General features: G+C 38.5%; 2 protein-coding genes across 6 annotated transcripts in view; both read right to left on the minus strand.

Annotated features, from left to right (window-relative positions):
• Nucleotides 1–4,553, minus strand: part of LOC137098237 (telomerase protein component 1-like) — a 31,305-nt gene extending 26,752 nt beyond the window's left edge. Inside the window, exons 1-6 of the mRNA XM_067474265.1 lie at nucleotides 4,067–4,553; nucleotides 3,779–3,928; nucleotides 1,816–1,980; nucleotides 1,597–1,734; nucleotides 799–870; nucleotides 89–207 (exon numbers count right to left, since the gene is read on the minus strand). Coding sequence (XP_067330366.1) covers nucleotides 89–207; nucleotides 799–870; nucleotides 1,597–1,734; nucleotides 1,816–1,980; nucleotides 3,779–3,928; nucleotides 4,067–4,399 — 977 coding nt within the window. The 5' untranslated portion in view covers nucleotides 4,400–4,553. The remainder of the gene's footprint in view (nucleotides 1–88; nucleotides 208–798; nucleotides 871–1,596; nucleotides 1,735–1,815; nucleotides 1,981–3,778; nucleotides 3,929–4,066) is intronic.
• A 1,917-nt stretch (nucleotides 4,554–6,470) lies between these two features.
• Nucleotides 6,471–20,331, minus strand: part of LOC137098239 (telomerase protein component 1-like) — a 40,479-nt gene continuing 26,618 nt past the window's right edge. For 4 of the 5 annotated variants that reach the window (XM_067474268.1, XM_067474271.1, XM_067474266.1 and 1 more), the window contains exons 26-56: nucleotides 19,867–20,046; nucleotides 19,686–19,778; nucleotides 19,183–19,318; nucleotides 18,746–18,905; nucleotides 18,324–18,457; nucleotides 18,153–18,241; nucleotides 17,698–17,812; nucleotides 17,295–17,321; nucleotides 16,742–16,952; nucleotides 16,429–16,549; nucleotides 15,688–15,812; nucleotides 15,479–15,578; nucleotides 14,753–14,908; nucleotides 14,160–14,372; nucleotides 13,968–14,024; nucleotides 13,540–13,675; nucleotides 13,170–13,412; nucleotides 12,870–13,021; nucleotides 12,513–12,620; nucleotides 12,287–12,391; nucleotides 11,163–11,292; nucleotides 10,997–11,082; nucleotides 10,499–10,625; nucleotides 10,178–10,308; nucleotides 9,968–10,089; nucleotides 8,879–9,022; nucleotides 8,485–8,584; nucleotides 8,197–8,308; nucleotides 7,975–8,057; nucleotides 7,459–7,563; nucleotides 6,471–6,971 (exon numbers count right to left, since the gene is read on the minus strand). In XM_067474268.1, the coding sequence (XP_067330369.1) occupies nucleotides 6,852–6,971; nucleotides 7,459–7,563; nucleotides 7,975–8,057; nucleotides 8,197–8,308; nucleotides 8,485–8,584; nucleotides 8,879–9,022; nucleotides 9,968–10,089; nucleotides 10,178–10,308; nucleotides 10,499–10,625; nucleotides 10,997–11,082; nucleotides 11,163–11,292; nucleotides 12,287–12,391; nucleotides 12,513–12,620; nucleotides 12,870–13,021; nucleotides 13,170–13,412; nucleotides 13,540–13,675; nucleotides 13,968–14,024; nucleotides 14,160–14,372; nucleotides 14,753–14,908; nucleotides 15,479–15,578; nucleotides 15,688–15,812; nucleotides 16,429–16,549; nucleotides 16,742–16,952; nucleotides 17,295–17,321; nucleotides 17,698–17,812; nucleotides 18,153–18,241; nucleotides 18,324–18,457; nucleotides 18,746–18,905; nucleotides 19,183–19,318; nucleotides 19,686–19,778; nucleotides 19,867–20,046 (3,921 nt within the window). In that variant the 3' untranslated portion in view covers nucleotides 6,471–6,851. The remainder of the gene's footprint in view (nucleotides 6,972–7,458; nucleotides 7,564–7,974; nucleotides 8,058–8,196; nucleotides 8,309–8,484; nucleotides 8,585–8,878; nucleotides 9,023–9,967; nucleotides 10,090–10,177; nucleotides 10,309–10,498; nucleotides 10,626–10,996; nucleotides 11,083–11,162; nucleotides 11,293–12,286; nucleotides 12,392–12,512; nucleotides 12,621–12,869; nucleotides 13,022–13,169; nucleotides 13,413–13,539; nucleotides 13,676–13,967; nucleotides 14,025–14,159; nucleotides 14,373–14,752; nucleotides 14,909–15,478; nucleotides 15,579–15,687; nucleotides 15,813–16,428; nucleotides 16,550–16,741; nucleotides 16,953–17,294; nucleotides 17,322–17,697; nucleotides 17,813–18,152; nucleotides 18,242–18,323; nucleotides 18,458–18,745; nucleotides 18,906–19,182; nucleotides 19,319–19,685; nucleotides 19,779–19,866; nucleotides 20,047–20,331) is intronic. The other variant, XM_067474267.1, reaches the window with a different exon arrangement.

The raw sequence follows: 20,331 nt of genomic DNA on the forward strand, positions 1-20,331 counted from the left end.
ACTGTCAAAGGAGACAAATGAGATTATTGGCAACTGTGATTCATAGCAGCCTTTATGTACAGTATATGTGGGTATTTGTGTATCTTACTTTTTTCCCAGAATGGCCATAGTGTGTTCAGTTGGTTCTTTAATGTGGAGTCTCTCGATCATTTTCTTCATACTGAAGTCACTCTCTATTTTGTCCACCACCACTTTGCTGCCTTCTATCTGCAGTCCAAACATACACGGACCAATGATACCAATGTGTTCAATACGTTTTAGACATATTAAATATTTAAGTTCGGTAAAACAGAAACGTAGAAACTAGACTAACGGAGCTGTAGCTCAGTTGGTAAGGCAGTTGACCATGGACCACAGGGTCAGTGGTTCAATCCCCGCTCCTGGCTACAAGTCGAGGGCAAGACACTGAACCCCAAGTTGACACTGAACCCCAAGTTGCTGCCAGTGGGTCAGGGTCAGGTGAGCACCTTGCATGGCACCGCCATCGGTGTGTGTGTGTGTGAATGGGTGAATGGAAAGCTAAATTGTAAAGCGCTTTGGATAAAAAAGCGCTATATATAAGCGACTATTTAAGCTGTCCCTGCTGTGCCTGTTTACTAACAGGCACAGCAGGGACAGACATGAATTAAAATTGACTAAAACAGCACTACGATATTATAATTTATGTGTGTAAACATGTGGTATAGATAGAACTAAAACAAGCTAAAATACCACTACTACATTAAAACTATAGAACTTACAATGCACTTTTATGACACAACAGAAAGATATTTAACTTATAAATATATATTGACTTACAAACTTTTTTACAAAAGATACATCGGCTCTGGCCAGGTTTGCCCACTTTTTCAGCTGCTGAACAGCCGGTTTCTGGAAATATATGTGCATGGAACAAAGAATGTTGAGATCAACAGTATAAGAGTAATTTAAGGCACATATTCATTCAGTGTTAATTTAGAGAAAGTCGAGTATATTCTGAAAGTTTCATTTAAACTCATAGTGAATTCTGGAATTCTATTTTAATTGTCTGTAGATGTGCAGCTAGATGTGTATCTTCTGGGTAAATACTAACTTTAAATCTGATACGTCAAACTGACAGATGATGTTGTGGATAAAAACACTATAGTTTATATCTCTCTCTAATGTAATGTGTCTTGATGAGATTATATTACTATTTCACACTCATTCAGTCACTGCACCTATTATTTATTGTGGTAAATGATCTAACCTTAAATATCTGGCTGTGTCAAAAGTATGTAAATATCCCTAATTATTAGTCAAATTGAAGGCTAAATTAGAGTCAGGTGTATCAGTCAAAAGGATAACAAGAGTGTGGACTGACACCAGTCAACTGTCAGGTAGATCTTTTTACAAATGGAGAATACAAGATCACAACAAAGTCAATGTGTCTAATAGGTCACAAGGAACCCAACAATAAAGTCTAAGAAACTGAAGGCTCTGTTGCACTAACTAATATCAGTGTTCACGAGTCCACCATCAGTAAAACAGTGAACAACAAGGATGTGCAGTGTAAGAGTTTGAAACATGTTTCTTATGAGCCAAAGATAAAGGAGACCAAACTGAATGCTTTTGTACCTTGCCTTTGCGCCTATTGCCTCGGTGTTTACAGCAGTGTTTAGGGGTACTGTATTTGGCCAGTTGATACTCGCTGAACTGTTTGAACTTGTCAGCCATTGCCTTCTTCAGACACATGGGCAGGGAGCTGCTAAAGCACTGGAATCAGACAGTCATAGCATTCAGACAAAACAAACACATCCGGATCCCATCGTACAGCAGAAACTCACTTAGACTTACTGTGCTATAGATTCTGGCTACTTCCAGCCAATCAGAGGGCAGCTGCACAACTGCACCAAAGTATCTGCAGACATGAGGCTTGGTTGCGGGCTGACTGGCAGCCAAAGCCAATAAGAAGTTTGCTGTGATACAGACGTGCAACTCCTGTCGTGCGTAAACTGCCACCTGGATAAGAAGGGAGAACAGTGTATAGTATACGAGCGATAAAAATGATATTGCCTTAATCCCTTACTTTTGTCTGCTACGCTGGTTTTCACTAGTTTACCGTACACACAAGGCTGCAGACACAGACTCCCGCAACAAACTGACATTTAACCTGTTCACCAAAGGAAAAGCAGTGGACACCCTCTTATCTCGGAAAAAGTTCTCTTTCATTAAAAAGACTCTTTTCTCCTGCGACAGGCTGTGATGGCCAAAGCCTCGGAAACACCCTAAATTTGTTCGGTAATGTTTTCACTTACCTTTAATTTTACATTAAGCTTATTTTCTTTCCACTATCAAGTTTTAGTTTGCATAATTAAAGGAAAGCATCACATTTAATTCCAGTATTAAGTTTATTTGTTTGACATGTACAATTAGTCTATGTAGCATCCACATTGGAATAATTTTGTATTACTGTATTAATTTAATTTCTCTTTTTCTTGAGTTACCGTTACTAGTCAGAGGGTGTTGGCCCTCCGAACAGATTGGATTGAGGCCCTTATCAACTTATATACTTTCTACTGGGCCAGAGTGTATCAAGTGCTCTGTTAGATGCAGGAAGGGGAAAATATGGGGAAAGTGTTTCTTGAGTTGTTATAGGTTATTTAAAACTTTATTTGTTGGTTGGAGCAGTGGCTTGGTTAATAGAGTGGCCGCCTATCAACCATAGGGTCAGAGGTTCGCACCCCGCTCTTCCTGACCAAATGTCGAAGTCTCTGAAATTGGGAGGGTTCCATCAGGAAGGGCGTAAAAAAAACAGTGCCAAATCAACTTGCAGACCAATGATCTGCTGTGGCGACCCTTAACTCACAGGATAAGCAGAAAAGACAACGAAATGTAAACTAATTATTGTTTTTGTACAGTACACTTCATGAAAACTCAATAATTCATTTCTGGAATGGATTTTACTATGTTTGATCCAAGTCTGGTTAGAATCCGAAGGAAATTCACAAAGATATTATTTTATTGGTAAAATTGGTAAATGTACGATGGAACCACAGTGCCACAGAATGGTGAAAATGCTCATCATATCCAACCTGACCGTTGTCTCAATTTAGAGCTTGTAATGTTTTTAAATGTGTTCCTAATATAACATTTTAGATCACATGACCTAATACATGTTTTGATTCAAGATTCAAGATTCAAAGTGTTTATTGTCATATGCACAGATAGACCGCATGTTTCCCTGTACAATGAAATTCTTACTTTGCCCTCCACTCTAAATGTCACACAATAAGTAAAATGAGAATTTACAAAAAAAATAGAAATAAAATAAAATAAAAATAATGTTTACGATACCTGGCAATTTCTTGCTTATATGGGATTTTGACTACTAAGTGATTAGATATGATTAATAATGATAACCATATTATTCTTATTACTTAGTCTGTGGAATAATCACATAACTGATGTTTGAATACATATGTCTATAGATGTTGATGTCATTAGACAATTTCAGGTTCTGTTACATTCTTATGAATACTATTTTCAGTCCTTGTACATATGGTGATTGGAAAATCCGCCTAATGCATATGCAGAATATGTATTTTTCAGACAAAGAAAACTAGCGTTTCCTCGCAAAGGCACAAACGAAGATGCACGTCCATCAGCTTTAAAGCATCAGGGGAGCATCTGAAACTAGAGTTAAGAGTTGTATTTGCCTTGTGAAACTGTGTATCTAGAAAGTGAGAGTTCCATTTGGGACACAAATAAAAATGCCTCCAGGTACAGACAGCATCCACATATAGACATGAATACACACCTTGAGGAGAAAGTCTGGGTCAAAGACAGAAATGTCCTTTGTCAGGTTTGTGATCCTGGTCCAAACACTGTTCGCTGAGTCCCAGTCCGCCTGGCCTGGAGCCGTGTTCTTATTGACCAGGGAGCAACACACTGCATTTAGCAGAAGATACTGACAAACAGACAGAAAGACAAAGTTGTATTTGTTCACTGCTCCGGACTATAGTCACCTAAACTGACATAAGCACAAAATAAGCACAAATAAATATAATTTGGTACTTTGATGCAGAGAAATGAGCAGTAGTCCTACCTTTTTATCCTTCAGCTCCTCTTCAATTGTTTTCTCTCCTTTAACAAACTCAGCAAACTCCTCCTGTCTGGTGTCCATAGTTTGTCCTAGTTCTTGGTTTGCCAACGCAGGTTCCAGAACAGGTAATTCCATAGTCAAACCAGCATAATCCACCTCTTCATCCTTCTCTTCAGTCAAAACATCCCCTTCCTCATGATGCTGATGGAGCAGGAAAATAACAAATGCATTCAAATAATAAACTGTGTGGATAAACGCTTCAATCAGATGTTCAAAGACCTTCACAAATTTAAGCCTTGTCTCAAAATTAAACACCTTCCAAATCTTTGAGGACATTAACTATGGAAATGAGCAGTTCGGCAGCTTAATGTCAACTGTTTGAACAAGCATTGTACTATTGTAAAGGGTGTGTTGCTCGGTTAAAAAGAACAACCATAAAATGGGAACAAAGTCCAGGAGCAGAACGACGAGCCTTTCAGTTTCACAAAACAGTGGACAAATGGGAATATGAAAACATTTCAACAACTCCATGAAGTCCTGGCTGCAAACCAGACACCAAGCACTAGACAAAATGCTTAAATTAACACTAGAACATTGACAATTAATCACTTAACTGTCAACTATTAAAACAAAACAAAACAATTGACATTAGGTCATTGTAGTCATTTTACAATAAAAAATGCCAAATGTTTTCCAATTACAGGTCAATAAATATTAGGCTACATGGCTTGTGATGGTTTTATATCATTGTAAATCCAATATCTTTTGGACTTTGGACTATTGGTCGGGACGGGAAGACATATTTTAGAGCGTTGGGAAATTATAATGGCCATATTTCTCTTATTTGTGACATTATGTAGATATAATTAGTGAGTAATCACTACATAAAATTAAAATGATGAAATTCCAAGCTGTTCCACGGATAAAGTCGTCGCGTGCCACCAGAACTTTCTTCAAGTTAACAATGTTCAAAAAATGTAAACCCTCGACTGTATGACGTCAAATTACAGCGTTTAACTCTCAGAATGTCAGGACACAACGTCGAGTCAGCCACTGGACTGAACTGAGAAACTGTCATTACACGTACAACACAATGAGAGGTTCCCAACTACAGTACGTTAGCTAGGAGCTACCCAGATTAGACGAAGACAACTCGGCCCCAAAGCCACAAATAAGACTCCGCACAGTCCGCAGGCAGAGCACGGAGTCTGGACAAGTGTGCGCTGTGACGTACAAAGTTACCTTGTGACATAAAGCACTGGCATCAGCTTGCGAAGCGTTGTTGCTGCTTTACGATGTTTTTCCTCATTCAGCGGCCGCTCAGAGTAGATCGCTCTCATTGGTCAGTAGTTTGTGAGCATTTTACCGTAATATCACACATACCGGTGCTTACACATAACAGGATATTAAATCATAGGCTGGTGTCAGTCATCAGTAGTTAAATAAAAAACCAGTGTCTTAGTCAATCTCTGACGTACCTTCCTCACCTGGTGCAGTCAGCACAAAGCCTACTGCAAAACACAAATACTGTATATGCTATCCATCACTTTTTTCCTGAAATAGCTGGAAACAATTTTTTTTTTTACAAACATTAACACAGGAGTAAATACGTTTTGGGTTTTTTTTGCCCAGCTGAGCATTTGAACACGTTTGGTGCCTTTGTTAATTTTTGCAGCAGCAAGACAAGAAAATTGAAATGAACCAGTTTCCATCTTCGTTAGGATAAACTGCTATGGAAACCTTGTGGGTGAAGCCAAAGTGTTTTAATGGCCTGCCCAACACAGGCCTACAGCACTGACATATCAGTCACATAAATTCAGCCACCTGCACCATCACCACCCTCCCAAGTGGCTCTGTCACCTGCATTGCGATGCCTCACCTGTATTTTCTTGCTCCCCAGCTCACCAGTCCCAGTGCCCAACAACTGAGGGCTTGTGATTCCCAGTGTTCCAGCCAGATCCACTGAGAGAAATGCAATACTTTTACCTTTCATGTAGTTAATGGAATTGTATTTTTTCACACTGTTGGAATATAAGTCTCTTAATAACATGCACTGTGTCTGTAAAACATCTTAATATACAAATATTGGAAATTGTGCCATTTTCTTTCAGATCCTTTTAATTAAATATCTGAAATATAATAAAATTTTATAGTGAGAATCTTGCTTGGTTGCAGGAGTTATTTTTTCCAGTTTTATCTTCTTTGAGATGAGGAATAAACAAGATTTCCTGGAATGGATATTGGTGATATGACATCTCAGGCAACAACGCATTATGTCCACAGCGATGAGAGAGGAAGCAGCCACGCACACACAAAGCAAGGGAAGTGTAGGCCCTTCAAATGTGTAGAGGGGCACAACTATCAAAATTTTGTCATTTTTTTGAAAACAAGAAATCAAACAACAAAGTGCTGACTGACTTTTATTGTCATTGAGAAGATTATTATGTTTTTTTTTTTTTACCCATTTCCCACTTTTATTGTCCCAATTTTAATTCAACTCCTTTTTAACTACCAATTTAAATCCCATTGATTAATTCCACTCACACAAACTTTAACTAATGGTATTCGTATAATTTTTATAGTTGAAACATATGCTAGTATTACTACATCTAAATTAGGTTACATGAAAGCATGATAGTAGAGCAAAAACCAGTGTTATAGAATTCTATTCAATGTATTTTTCATTACTGCGCATTCACCATCATTAAAACAAAGAAGAAAACATTAATAATAATCTTTGGTTATTGTTTTTCCCACATCTCAAAAGTAGTTTCCAGAATCTTCAGGATCATTCCTTCCAGGTGAGAAAGTACAGTTTTCCCTGTTCATCGCCACAAACCAGTTCACTGGGTTTTTCAGGATTCACCTCCAAAACCAGTACTGGACTGGCACATGCAAACATACCAACCTGAAAGAAGAGAGAGCGACAAAAGAAGTGCAGAAATTAACACTCCCAGACAGATTCAAAATTTAAAAGATTAAACATGATTTGAAGGTAACAGATACATTTTTAAAGAAAGAGCAGAACTTTTGGTGTAAATTCTAAAAGATCCCTCTATTTTTAAAGGATTGTTTTATTTTGAAAAAAACTTCTGTATTTGGTTCTCAGCTCTAAGTCCATTTGTAGTGAATTAAAAAAATAATAAAATAAGAAGAGAAAGAAAGTCTCAGTAAAATCCCACAACAGCTGAACATTACTCAAACGGGAGTAAAGTGGCATTCATAGGGGACTATTTGCACCTTGAATTCACGATCATTAAGTTGTGGGATAGTAGGACAGAGGAATAGGTTTTATCAAGCTTTGAAATTCAATTTCAATGGGATGAATTTGGTTTAGTATCTTGGGTCCACTGACAAATCGATCATCACACCGATGTGATATTACTACTACGTACCTGTTTCTTGGTGGTTCTGTCCCACAGCTTCACTGTTCTGTCGTAGGAGGCTGAGATGATGGTGCTGTCAGTGAGTTTCAGCACACTGATCCTGTCACTGTGAACCTGGGGATAAATCATCATCATCGTCAATGGTACTAACACTGCAATACACTACAGCCCTGCCTTAAAAAACTAATTAATAACCTTTACTTTAATTAGCTTTTTCTGACTTGATATGGACTGAATCAATATTGACAATGTTCATTAAGTGTAGCCCTAAACTGAAGGTGCATAGAATTTCAAGGTATAATTTTTCATGCTGCCTATGTGTATTTGGCAAAAATGTTTGTTCTCTAGAGCTAGTTTTTTTTCTGTGTAGGTGCTTTGTCACATTTTATCTGGAACACAACTATGCTGTACTAAATAGAATCTTTCTTGAACAGACTGTATCTACCAACGCCATTTTTATTTGTATGGAGTGTTGTTAAATATACACATTCATATTCTGTGTTTTTTAAAACAAGAATTTCTTACAGGTTTACTGCTGCTCCATGATGAAAGATTTGGAGGCTGATTGAACCACATGTTGCCCTTTATGTCTCCACAAACCACAAACTCTGGAAGAACATGCAACATACTAAGTAATCACAGCAAAACAAAAAGGTAAAAAATATTGTCATGTACTTAGGCAGCCGTAGTTTTTATCACAATGGTTAAGCTTGAAGTAAGAACAATAATTGAAGCAGCAGTTTCTACCTTTGTCCACAGTTACAGCTGTTATCAGGCTCCTATTCATCTCCTTATTGTCGCTCTGTAGGTGCATTGAGCAGAAAGATGACTGTAAAGGGTTTTTAGGACCCATGGCGAACTAAAGAAAGAAAGGACAGAGACATCAATTAACATATGCTTAAAACAGTTACGTTTCTGGTGCACAATACTCAACGTTCATTCATTTTAACTATTTAGACAGGCCAAAAGGTTACTGGAAGTTGTTTAAAGGACCTGCAGATGTCCCGCTTGAGCATGATCTTAGGTAGAACTCACAATGAACCCAAGGCAAACTTCTTCTTCTTCCACACCCACCAGCCACATGCTTTTTTCGTCATTGTGGATCATGCCCAAAACCTGCACCCTTTGATTCCAACTGCAAAAAAAATAATCAGGTAAATGTTCCAGATGAGCATATCGATAAAAGTATGTCAAATTACTGCCTTAAATCACAAAGATGTATCAGTTTCTTGGCCTAGTTAACCAAATAAATGTTTAAATAAGCACCATAAGAAAACAATCTAGACATTTTTCTAAAGTTTTGGATGTCCATTCTGTTAAATGACTTAATATTCATCTACATCATCTGGACAAGGATCATCTATCAAAACCACCCTGAGAGACCCCCGAAAAACCTCAACAAAGATTATGAAGTGCCATGTCCTTTTACCTGCTGACCACATACTCCCAAGTTTCATCGTTATTCTTGGTGACTTCGAATATTTCTCCAGTTTCAGAAACACCAATCAAGACAGAGCAGTAGGCGAGGCGGACAGCTTGTCTTGTCCCTGTGTGCGTGGTAACCTTAACCAGGCTGAAACACAAAATAATGCAAGACCGGTTCATGTGCAGAATCAACCTTATATGATGTTTTTTCTCTCTAGATCTCACCAGAAATCCTCAGTGGACGGTGCAACATACTGTAGTTTTGCATTACCAATGACAATCTTGGTTGGAATTGTAGACTTATACAGTTATGTAGTATTTATATAGTTTAAACTGTAGTTAATAATTAAATAAATGCAACCTGGACCTGGTTACATGAACTTAAAGCGAGAACGATTTCTGTGTCTGTATTTCTTTTTGCATCACAAATGTAGTAAGATTGACCAAATGTGAAAACACTTATTAGGCAGAATGATATACACACTACAAGATTCTATTTATTGATGCACTAATGTGAAAATATCACTATATATCACTAATGCAGCTGGTAAAGGTGAAGCGACTGTAAATCTATACTGACAGGGCATCTCATACCACTTTTATTAGTTAAACATACACCCACTCGGCCCTTTAATAGCTACACCTGTACAAACTAATGCAATCTAATACAGCAGCTGTGCCATACATTCTGGCAATGTTATAATTTTTCAATTTTTAAGGTGAAACTGTCAGAGAGATGATAATTCTGCTCCCTGTTTACTATCGAGGTCAAAGTGCTTAGTGGAGTCGTACTGCAGTGCATCATAAGAAGAGGTGGTTCTAAACTTTTGGCCACCCTATTTAAAATGAATAAGGGGACCATCAATATTTTAATAATATAAAAATCAAATATTCAATAAACATTTAATTATAAAAAAAAAATATGGGGGCACTCCTGCACCGCACTGACTCACATTGTACAGTTAAATTCAGCACAAACTATAGTTATGACTTTATATTTCATCTAATACTAGTTATTTTAAATGTAAAAAAGACATTGTAGTATAGTGTTGATCCTATTCGGTAGTTTCGTGGTTCAGTTCTTGTTGTTCACCTTGCACTGCTGTGTTGTTGATTCCAAACCAGCTTCCACACATCAACACAGCATTTAATGCAGCTGATGGCGAACTGGCCATCAGGCATGGAGCAGATCGCCCCGATGGTGCTGGCTGAAGCCTGATACACACAAACAGACGTGTCACGTGATTAGACCAACACAGAAAAATTGTTCAGTTCAAGTTCCTGCTGTTGTGCATTTCTTCACCTGCTTGTGACCAACGACTCTGTTATTCTGCCACAATTCCAGTAAACCGGACTCATAACCAGCAACAACCAAACCATCTTCCTGAGAGAAGCACAAAGCGCTGACGTGGCCTCTGAGGTTTGGAGGACTCCCTGCACAGAAAAGGCACAATTCAGAGCTGAAATGAACAGGTAAACATCCCCTCTAAAATGTGTTCAAATGCCCACTCAGATTATTGTTTGTACTTAAACAGGATAAAAACTTAATGCTGTTAGAAACTGTGATGCATTGAATAAATAGTAGTTATAGGTAATTAAGTAGAGGCAGAATGTGCAGGATTACCAGTCGTCCACGTCCAGCTTCGCAAAGAGCAATCTTGAGAAACGGTGAGAAATTCTGGGACTCCTCCTTTGCAAACAACTCCATGAATTGCACCACTGTGACCTTGGAAGGTACTGAAGTGCTCCACCTGTATGTAAATGTAAATGTAAACGATGTGAGGCACTAGACAAAAACAGCGAACTAAATGCTTGTTAGCTCTGTACGCTACATGTGTTACAGGGCACTGGGCCTCAGTTGTTAGAGAGGTTGTCTATCAACTGTGGGGTTTGATCCCCAGCTCCTCGTGTTTCAATGTTTAGGTGGGTAAGACATTGAACACTACTGTAAGTTACTCCTCCTGGATTAAGTTAGTGCATTGCATGGCAGCCCCACTGCATTCTACCGCTGCACGCTCAGCAGACTCTCTCCCAATATTCAAAAAACTGCAGAAAACATAACTCTTCCGCATCTTCCTATGCACTTAAATCTATATAAAAAAAAAATAAAAATAGAACCCACCTGTAGTGGTTTCCAAAGTTGCACTGTGCCATCATCAGACGCAGTGAAAACAGCAATTTCTTCTTGCTTGACTTCTTTCTTCTTGTCTTGAATTCAAAGCAAGAGATTTGATAAATTTATAATTATTATAAGATTAAGTCTTGGCCCTTTGTTTACTTTTCTGTACCTGTATTTGGGTGGAGAGAGCAGTGGTGTATACGCTGCTTGTGGGCAGTGATGTGACAGATTTCCATGGAGGTTTCCCAGTTCCACACGTGTAGTGCTCCCTCAGCACAGCCGGATACAACATACCGTTCCTGCACACAGAAACAACTCGATTAAGAAATGGTCTTTGTCTTAAAGGGCATTGTAAAGGCCCTGTGACTTCCCTATACTAAAATATTTCTCTGCTTCTAGCCTAAAAACTCCTCCAGATGACACCACCCGGAGTTTTTCATCATTAGGAGTTCAGATGATGTCACCTGGGGGAGCTCTGGAAAAACAGCTTGACCATGATTACATATTCTATAGTATAAGCAACAAGATGAACTGAAGGTTCCTCCAAGTGATGTCACCTGGAGGCATTGTCAGCTAGAAGTAGAGAGATATTGTAATATAGGGAGGTGAAAGGGAAGTTTAGTGGCAATTATGTACATGTAATACCCCAAACTAGAACCAAAAGCAGCAAGTTCAAAATCTGTGAATGAAGAAAAGAAAAACTCTGGATTAGAGTTACATTTCTTCACCCCACTCTTAAGAGGTGGACCCTGATGGAGACGTATTTAACTAATGGCAGAGTAGATGCTAAGTCTAGTTTGAAATATTGAATTGCAGTAAATTGTTCATAGCAGCAAACTCACTCATACAAATATCTGTCCGTCATTGCCCGACTGTCACACCTACTTTCAATTAATACAGGAATGGTGGTGTCTCTATTACAATGTCTTTATTTCCTCAACAGTTAACCCGATCGTGTGCTAATTTAACATCTGAAGGCCAGTCTTCTGTTGCTACAGTCTGTGTGGTGCTGATTTAACTTTTCTGTGTATGCAGAGCATTTTGGTCACAAACATGTCTTGGCCCCCCAACTTCCACAGTTTGTGGAAATCTGTGGTTTGAACATTATTTCCTTAGTACTGGATGAGACCGTTTCTGTGACTGAACACACATAATGAGTGATCAGCAGTGGACACATTTACACCTTAATGACCCGTAAATGAATACCCCAATACTACACTAGCGTCATCTACAGAGGTCACTTACATGGTCTATCACTATTTTTACAGATATACAGCTTTGTAATTTTCTCACCAGGCAGCAAACTGAAGTAAGAGAATTTTTCCAGGCGATTTCCCTGAGACGTTGGCCTGTTTGCAGGTCCCATAAACAGAGTCTCCCATCGTTTGAAGAACTAATCTGAAAGAGAAAATGGGCTGAGGAAGATCCTGAAGACAGCTGTATTTGGGGCCCGTCCTGTAGTTTAAGATAGCTACTGTATTTGTTTATGACAGCTGTGAAAAATATAATGAAGACTCACGACGCAGTCTGGAGTCCAAACACAGCCGGTGATCCAGTCCCTGTGTGAGTGAGGGAGCGACTTAGAAAGAACAGCAGGAGATGAACTCACATCCCACAGCATCAGGGCCTGAAACAAATAATAATGAATTACAAAATAATAAACAGAGTCAACTTTGAGGAAGGAATTTGCTTATTTAAAAAATACAGTCAGTATAACATTGACAATTAAAAGAGTTTTGAGCCACTGTTGATACAAATATCAAAGAATAACATAAGTTCCAAGACAATTCCTCGTGTGCATATTTAGTAATTTTATATAGAATACTCTTTATTGGAACCAAAGACAAATGTATTTATTAATTTATTTTAATCCCACCTGATCTTTTCCACCAGACAGTAACTGTCCACCATCAGGGCTGAAAGCTAGACAGGTGACTCCTCCACTGTGACCCCTCAGCAACGCATGTGGCTCCACTGAGGTGTCGAGGGCCAGATCGCTCAACAACCACAAAGCAATAGTGAAGTCATCTGAATCAAAAGATAAATACAGAGGTTCAAATTATCTAAATCTATCAGAAATTCAGATAAGGTGATTGGCTATCTGGGAAATAGTTTGTGTTGTCTTAAAGCTCCCTGTAAAACACCAGATTTTTTGTTTATTACCAGTTACACATACCTGAACCTGTGGCCAGGTAAGTAGAGTTTTGTGCCAGTACCAGGATGGTGCCTAGTTGCACACCAAACATTTTCAGCATTTCCAGACCCCCCAACTTTCCTTCCTCTTCTTTTCTCTTCCAGACCCTCAGTTTTTTGTCTCCAGACACCAGCAGATCAAGTTCAGTCTGCTCTGCATCCATAACAACCCACAGCAGACACAGTATGGATGTGTCAAGGTCGCTGGACGCCCAAATCTTCTCCCCTAACATTAAAATGTTGAAAGTTAAGATTCTGTAACCACAACCCATTTAGCTGACATCCATACCACCCTACCTGTTTTGCAAAGTGTCTTCCAGGGATAAAGTTCGATAAATATGATATATACACACCTGAATCAAGACTGAAGAGCGTGATGCCTTTGCCATGGTATCCCACAGCAGCATAGTCTCCATTCACGGCCACACAAAGTGCAGCAGGTCCAGAATATATGGACTTCAGTTTCTTCTGAGGAGGCTCCTGCTCACACTATAAATAAATAAAAATAAAATTTCAGTATGTTGAAAATACCTGGTCATTTTAAAAAATATTACATCAAGTTATACTGTAATAAAACTTTCTTCACAATATATAATTGTTATGACCAACAGCTAGTTTTGGAATCATTTCAACAAATCTTGCACATTATAACAAAATACAGTATTTCTTTACAAAATGACATTTTATTTTCAATCTGTTTACACAGTCTACAACAAGACAAAAATGCCAATGACAGGAATGCAGGATGTAAATGAAACAGAAAAGATAAATAAGAGCTTACGTCTTCACTTTTGAATGCAGTGACCGAGCGCCCAAGTCCTCCTGACCAGAGCTGCAGCTGTTTTACAGGAAAACATTACACTGATAATAAATATGCCAGTAAGTTCAAGGAAATTGTTTGAACTAGTCTAAAAAATAAAGAAATAACATTAGTATGATCCCGTGTGTAATTTTCTAAACTGTCTAGCCTCACCCTGTGATCAGCACCAGCGCTGAGCAGCATGGCTCCTTCATCCAGGAAGGTGAGGGCTTCTGTAGCTCCACAGTGAGCCTGGAAACATCCCACACAGGTGGAGGTGGGCACTGACCACACCCTGACCTCTCCAGATACGGAGCCAGAGCAGAGCATGGAGGAGGAGGAAGAGAAGCAGAGACTGCGCACTGAGCGCTGATGACCACGCAGAGACTGAGGGAACAGATAGATGAGAAGTAAAACATTAATTTTTCCAAAACATCCATATTAAATTGGGACACAACATTTAAAACTGTTGTTTAGGTTTTCTCTCTGTCTGAACTGTGCATTTTCAGTGATTAAAAAATAAAAGATTGCTTGCTACAGCTGCTTAAATAAGACATTATAAGACATAATTTACACTGTGACCAAATAAATGTATAAACACGTGTAATATTGAGAAATTCCTTTAAAGGTTTCAATTCTCTAATTTCCTTGTATTTATTTTCCTTCCTTATGGTTTTAAAATCAATGCTTTTAAAATGAAATAATCAATATTAAACCAACTCCCTATCCCCATAAACATGTCCGCTTTTGTCCTCTCTGTAACTCACTGGTAAGGTTTTATTCTGGAGCCAGTTCCACACGATCACATTTCCATCCCAGCAGCCAGCAGCCAGCAGATGACCTTCAGGGTCAAAGTTCACACAGTTCAATGGGCTGGAGCTGGGCAACGCTGCTACTTCATGACCCTTGGAAGAGGACCAGACCTGCAGAGCAGAAAACAGTAAGCCAAAATAATTAACTCTAGGTAACACAGACTAGATGGATTTATAATAGTTGGCAGGATAACTTGGAGTGAATTTTGAACTTTAATTTAATTTAATTTAATTAGTTTTCTGACAAAAACTTTCCAGACTGTACAGATCAAATTCTAAATGAGATAATATTTTCCAAGAAATGGTAACATTTGGTAAAATGTTCTATTGTGAATAAAATATGGGTTGATGAGATTTGCAAATCATTGAATTCAATTGAATTTTTTTACTTCCACAACAAACTGCCTGCACCAGGGATGATTTAGAAGAGTTACTTAAAAGGTGATGAACCCTGTAGCAATCAGTCGGCCATGATTCAATGCTTTATAAAAGAAATGTTGGAAACTTCCTAGAAGGGTGAATAGTTTGTATAGGGACTGTACTGAAATATCAGACAGTATAAGAAACAGAGAAAAAGAAATGTAACTAACAAATGTCTCCGATTTTGCAAACGAAAGGACAAATGCAAATAAACAAATGAAAATAACTAAAAAAGCGTAACAGGATTTCTTTGAGACCAACTTTTAACATGAGGTCAAGCGAAACAGTTGCAAGATGCTTCTGGTCTGCAGTGATATCACTTGCTGTTATCACATTGGTGTGGCCATCAATAAGAGCAGTCCTGCAACAAGGACACAAACTTTAAACAACCTGTGCGATACCTCAACAGGATTATGGGATTGTTACAATCTCAGGCATTTTGCAAATTCTCCTTGAAACACTTCTTTTACCTGCAGCCATTCTTGATGTCCCAGATCTCTATTCGTCCATCAAAGGAGGTGGTAGCAAGATGGTTGTCCTTCAGAAAGACGCAGCTTGAGATGCCGTCACAACTGCTTTCCAGCGACTTCACCTCCTGCTCACAGTTGGGAAAACATTTATATTAGATCTTTTTTGCAGTTTTTTCATTGCCGTCATTTTCTCACGTCCAACACTAACAATGTGTTTATCCATCTGATGATTGTCATCAGAAGCAGAAAGATAGAGAAACTCCCCAGCAGAGATTTCTCGTGGACACATGATTTGATCATGTAACCATGTTCCTACTCTAGTTTTTATATATGAGCATAAAAAAAGACTTTGGGGAGGAAAGTGCCATGAAGACATGCAGCAGAATACATTGTAAGACAAAGTCCAAATACATGAAGAATCTGCATTGGCACAAGGGTTTTATAGAACCATGGTTACTGCAATACATGTAAACACGTTTTCAGATTCTCAGTGTAACCATATTTTTTGTGTGAATCCAAATTTAGTGAATGTGAACTGAAAATTAATGTGTCAACAAGTTAAGTCCAGTCAAGATTGCTACTCATTAAAATCCCCAAAATACCACCAGCCATTTAATAAGTAATAGGAATTATTATAAATATATTAATAGAATATTAATACACTTAATATGTCTATTACAAAATATTGGCAATATGGCTAATAAATATTTGTCAGAATAAACACAAAAAGCGTGTTTATACCCGTCCAGTTTGTGTGTTGAAGAAATGCAGTGTTCCCTGTCCAGTACCAACTACCATCAGCTCTCCATCCGAGCTCAGGACCACACAGGTTGGTTCAGAGGAGAAAACTGCCACAAGTTCGCTGTGAGAGTCCATGCAAGATTATTGACACATTATTATTCAGTCAATATCTAATGAAACACAAAATTAAATCAAACGCTAAACCCACAAAGCTAAAAAGAAAAAAAAAATCATCTAAACGTTACATTTGTTACAGCTGAGTTAACACAAAAACAAGCAGCTCTTTTAACCACACTGAAGATAATCCGCTCACCTGGTCTCTTGAACAATGGGACGGTCATTGTTTTTCCACTCAACTACCTGGATGCCACCTTTTCCCACAAGGCATTGTGCCCACTTGTGAGCAGAGGTCTCTGGAAGCTCGTTGAGGGCCTGCTGAATAAACAGGGCCGGCCAGGAGGAGAGCAGAAGGGCATGGTGCTGCAAGAAACCACGACAATCCTCCAGTTTGTCCTGGAAGCCAGCTGTGTGGGCAAAGACAAACTGGCATGAGAGAATAATACCAGCCATTTAGAAAAAAGGTGGGATGCTATGGAAATGTAAATAAAAACAGGACAAATTATATAAAACTTCTTTTTTAATTTTAAACAGTTCAAAGACAACGTCGAATTCAGAATAGGCTTTTCAATTTCATACCTCCATTTATTGACTTGTCTTTGTACAATTTTCAATCAGATAGGTTTTAAATAATTTGAAAATTGTGCCATTCTGTTTTATTTATGCATTATGCAAAGCCCTAACACTATAGAAAACAGGGTTGTAAATTATACTAAGAATTTGTGAGTCAAATATTTTAGAGCACTTACTTAAGGGTGCAGAATTGTGCTTCTGATCTGCAAAAAAGGTAGAAACATCCGAATTTCTTATTTTACTCCTGCATTAGTTCCAACTTCATATAGTTGCACACAAGCAATTATGTAAAAGTCTAGGAAATTATCTAAAAACTGGCCGATTCTCAACTGTGATTGGGTGCAAAAGTTTCTTAACTATGAAATGGCAAAAAAAAAAGACACAACAGAGAATTTCGGCTAGGATGAGTTTGCATCAATTTATTTTGGAACGTAGGGGGATGCAGCTTTAACCCTAACCCTCCTAATATACAGTAATAATAATGCACATTGAACTAGTGTGAATGTTGCAGAAGAGACAAAAATGGTCATGGAGTATATAAAAAGTTAGAGTAAAACACTGAAAATTATGCATACTAACCATACAAACTGTAGGTGTCCAGGAGGTGGTGCAGGAGTCCATGGCGCACATTAGCATACAGGAAATAATAGCTGGACAGCAAGGATTGAAGCGCCTCTACTTGGTCACTTTGAATCTAACAGAAAGACAGAAAATGAAGTCACGCCAACTGCAAGCACGAGAGGATGACAGCACAGTTCACAGCAGAATGTGACCGGAGGTGAGAGTCTACCGAGAGATTTCAAAGCAGGATATTTAACAATATGCAAACCACAGTACTTGGTTTTTGAATGATCTAAACTCACATTGTTAGAACTCGTTCTATGTATATTTATTTATTCACTTACCTTTAACTGTTGGAATACAGATTTATCGGTTTATAATAAACGACAAATACATAGAAACACATATATGATTTAGCCTGTTAATAGGTTCTAAAAGAATACTGTAACAGGTGGTGATGAATGATTACTAACCAAGCTGGAAGGCAGGTTCTTAACAGAGTTGGCCTCACAGTGAAGGAAGGTATCTGTTCCCTGGAGGTCCCCCATCGCCCACAGATGAGCTATAGAGACAGACAAATTATGCAACGTGCTGCAGTAACTTAAACTTAGTATATTAGAGGTAAAGATTGTGTGAAGGGTTACCTGCTAGTATGAGGTGAGCCCTGGTTCTGTCACTTTCTGCTGGTAGGAGAAAGTCCTCAAAGGCCCGTTTTACCTCCGGATTGGTTAGAACCACCAAGTCATCAGTGTTGCGGCAATGAGATGAACCAGCCAGACTGCAAAAAAGGATTCAGTAAGGTTTAATGTTTATGTGGGTTCTTGTCTATAATTTTTCCTCACACCTCTTTTCACTGCATCTCAACTGAATTCACCCAAAAACATATTATAAAATAATTTATTAAAAACATACTGTGAAGCAAAACAAGTCATAAGACCTCTCAAATAAAAATGTAGCCACTTTACTGCCTATTACAGGAGAATTATAGTTACAAGCTCTAACTATTTGGAGTTAGGAGACATCTTCCTGACATCAATGCATCTTGGATTTCATACGAGATTCATACCTTTGTAAATTCTGAACTATACGGGTGAAAGTTGCCATGGGAACACGTCCTTCAGGCTTCCTGGACAAGCGCAGCGCTTCCTGCCATGACACACGTCCCTCCCGTGAGGACAGGTCATTGCATGTGTTTAGCACAGAGTACAAGTCTCTCTCCCTCAGGCCTGTGAGAGATTGTTGAGCCAGCCGTAGTTAGTTCAGCACTTTAAATCAGGTGATTTGTTTTGTTTGTAGAAAAACCTTTTTGGAGAACTCACACCATAGCCTCTCCTGCACCTCTCATCGCTAAGCTGAGGTTAATAAACCTTGTAAAAGTTATGTCAATTACTGTATTTCTGAACTACAACATAATGTGTTAAACACTTCACGAACAAAATCTGCTACACTGCAAAGCTTTAAAATAGCTAAAAAGTTGAGCATAAAATTCTCAACTAATCTTACCGGTGGTGCTGACAGTGAGCACTGCCAGGGCCCAGCGGAGTCCCGGCATGTCCCTGTACTGTGAGCACAGTCTGTCCAGGCTGTACTGCACCAACTGGCTCAGAGACTGAGGCAATTCTTGGAGGTTTTCCTTCAACTGAGACACAAAGATAAAGTCAGGGTGTTTTCAGGGGGGATCTAATGTTCTGAGAAACAGCCCCATAATTATACAAAAGGTAACAAAAGCCAATAACAATTTGTATCAAGAGTCCACAGACATAACAGATACTAATGGATAAAAAGGTTGATATGACTGCATATAACATAGTGAGTATTCAAAGAAGAATCTTTTAAGAAGAATCTTTTATCATTTCATTCATAAAATTGTATTCTATTCTGCATTGCTAATCAATATTGCTTCTTCACTGGAGTTAAATTATAGTATCCACATCCACAATGAAAGAGGGAAAGAAATAAAATTAGTAATATCTCTTTGAAAGTGGCTAAAAAAAAATACATCTGACCTTATCAAATGAGGCAAAGTTCCTCAGGTCTTCACAGGCCAGGTGCAGGTAGAGGGGACTCACTGCACCATTTTTCATTATCAGTGTCTGGAGCTGGACAAACAATATGACAGTGTTACATAAGCCAAGTTATATAAATCGCAAAAAAAAACAAAAACTGATGTCTATAGTGCAGAAGAACCTGGTTATTGAATGCAGAGTCACTTAGTTTCTTCCCGAACGTGTCCAGTCCCTTTTGAACCATCTCCTTTCGGTCAGACATGGTGAGCTGTCCCAGGGTAAACAGGACAGTGCCTCTCTTCTTAGCCAGGGTTTGTAAGAGAGCGGCCTTAGATGTGATGCTCACTACCAAACACACACCCTGAAGAAAATAAGAGAAACCAACATTTACTATGTTGTCTTGCACAAGTCCTCACCGGTGGGTTACACCTTTTTGTACTGTCATTGATGAATGAAGTCATAATCAGAGAAGACATAAATTGCGATTATTCTATGATTTTTTTAGTTTGGTGTACCTAATAAACTGACTACAGACTAATAATGTTCTGTAAAATAGAAAAGTCACACTGACCCAACATCTCCCTAAACTAAAATTTTAACTCTTTAAAATAAAATAGTTCTGACATTATTGTCTGACTGGTTTGGT

Source organism: Channa argus, chromosome 14 (assembly GCF_033026475.1).
Source record: "Channa argus isolate prfri chromosome 14, Channa argus male v1.0, whole genome shotgun sequence".
NCBI lineage: Eukaryota > Metazoa > Chordata > Actinopteri > Anabantiformes > Channidae > Channa > Channa argus.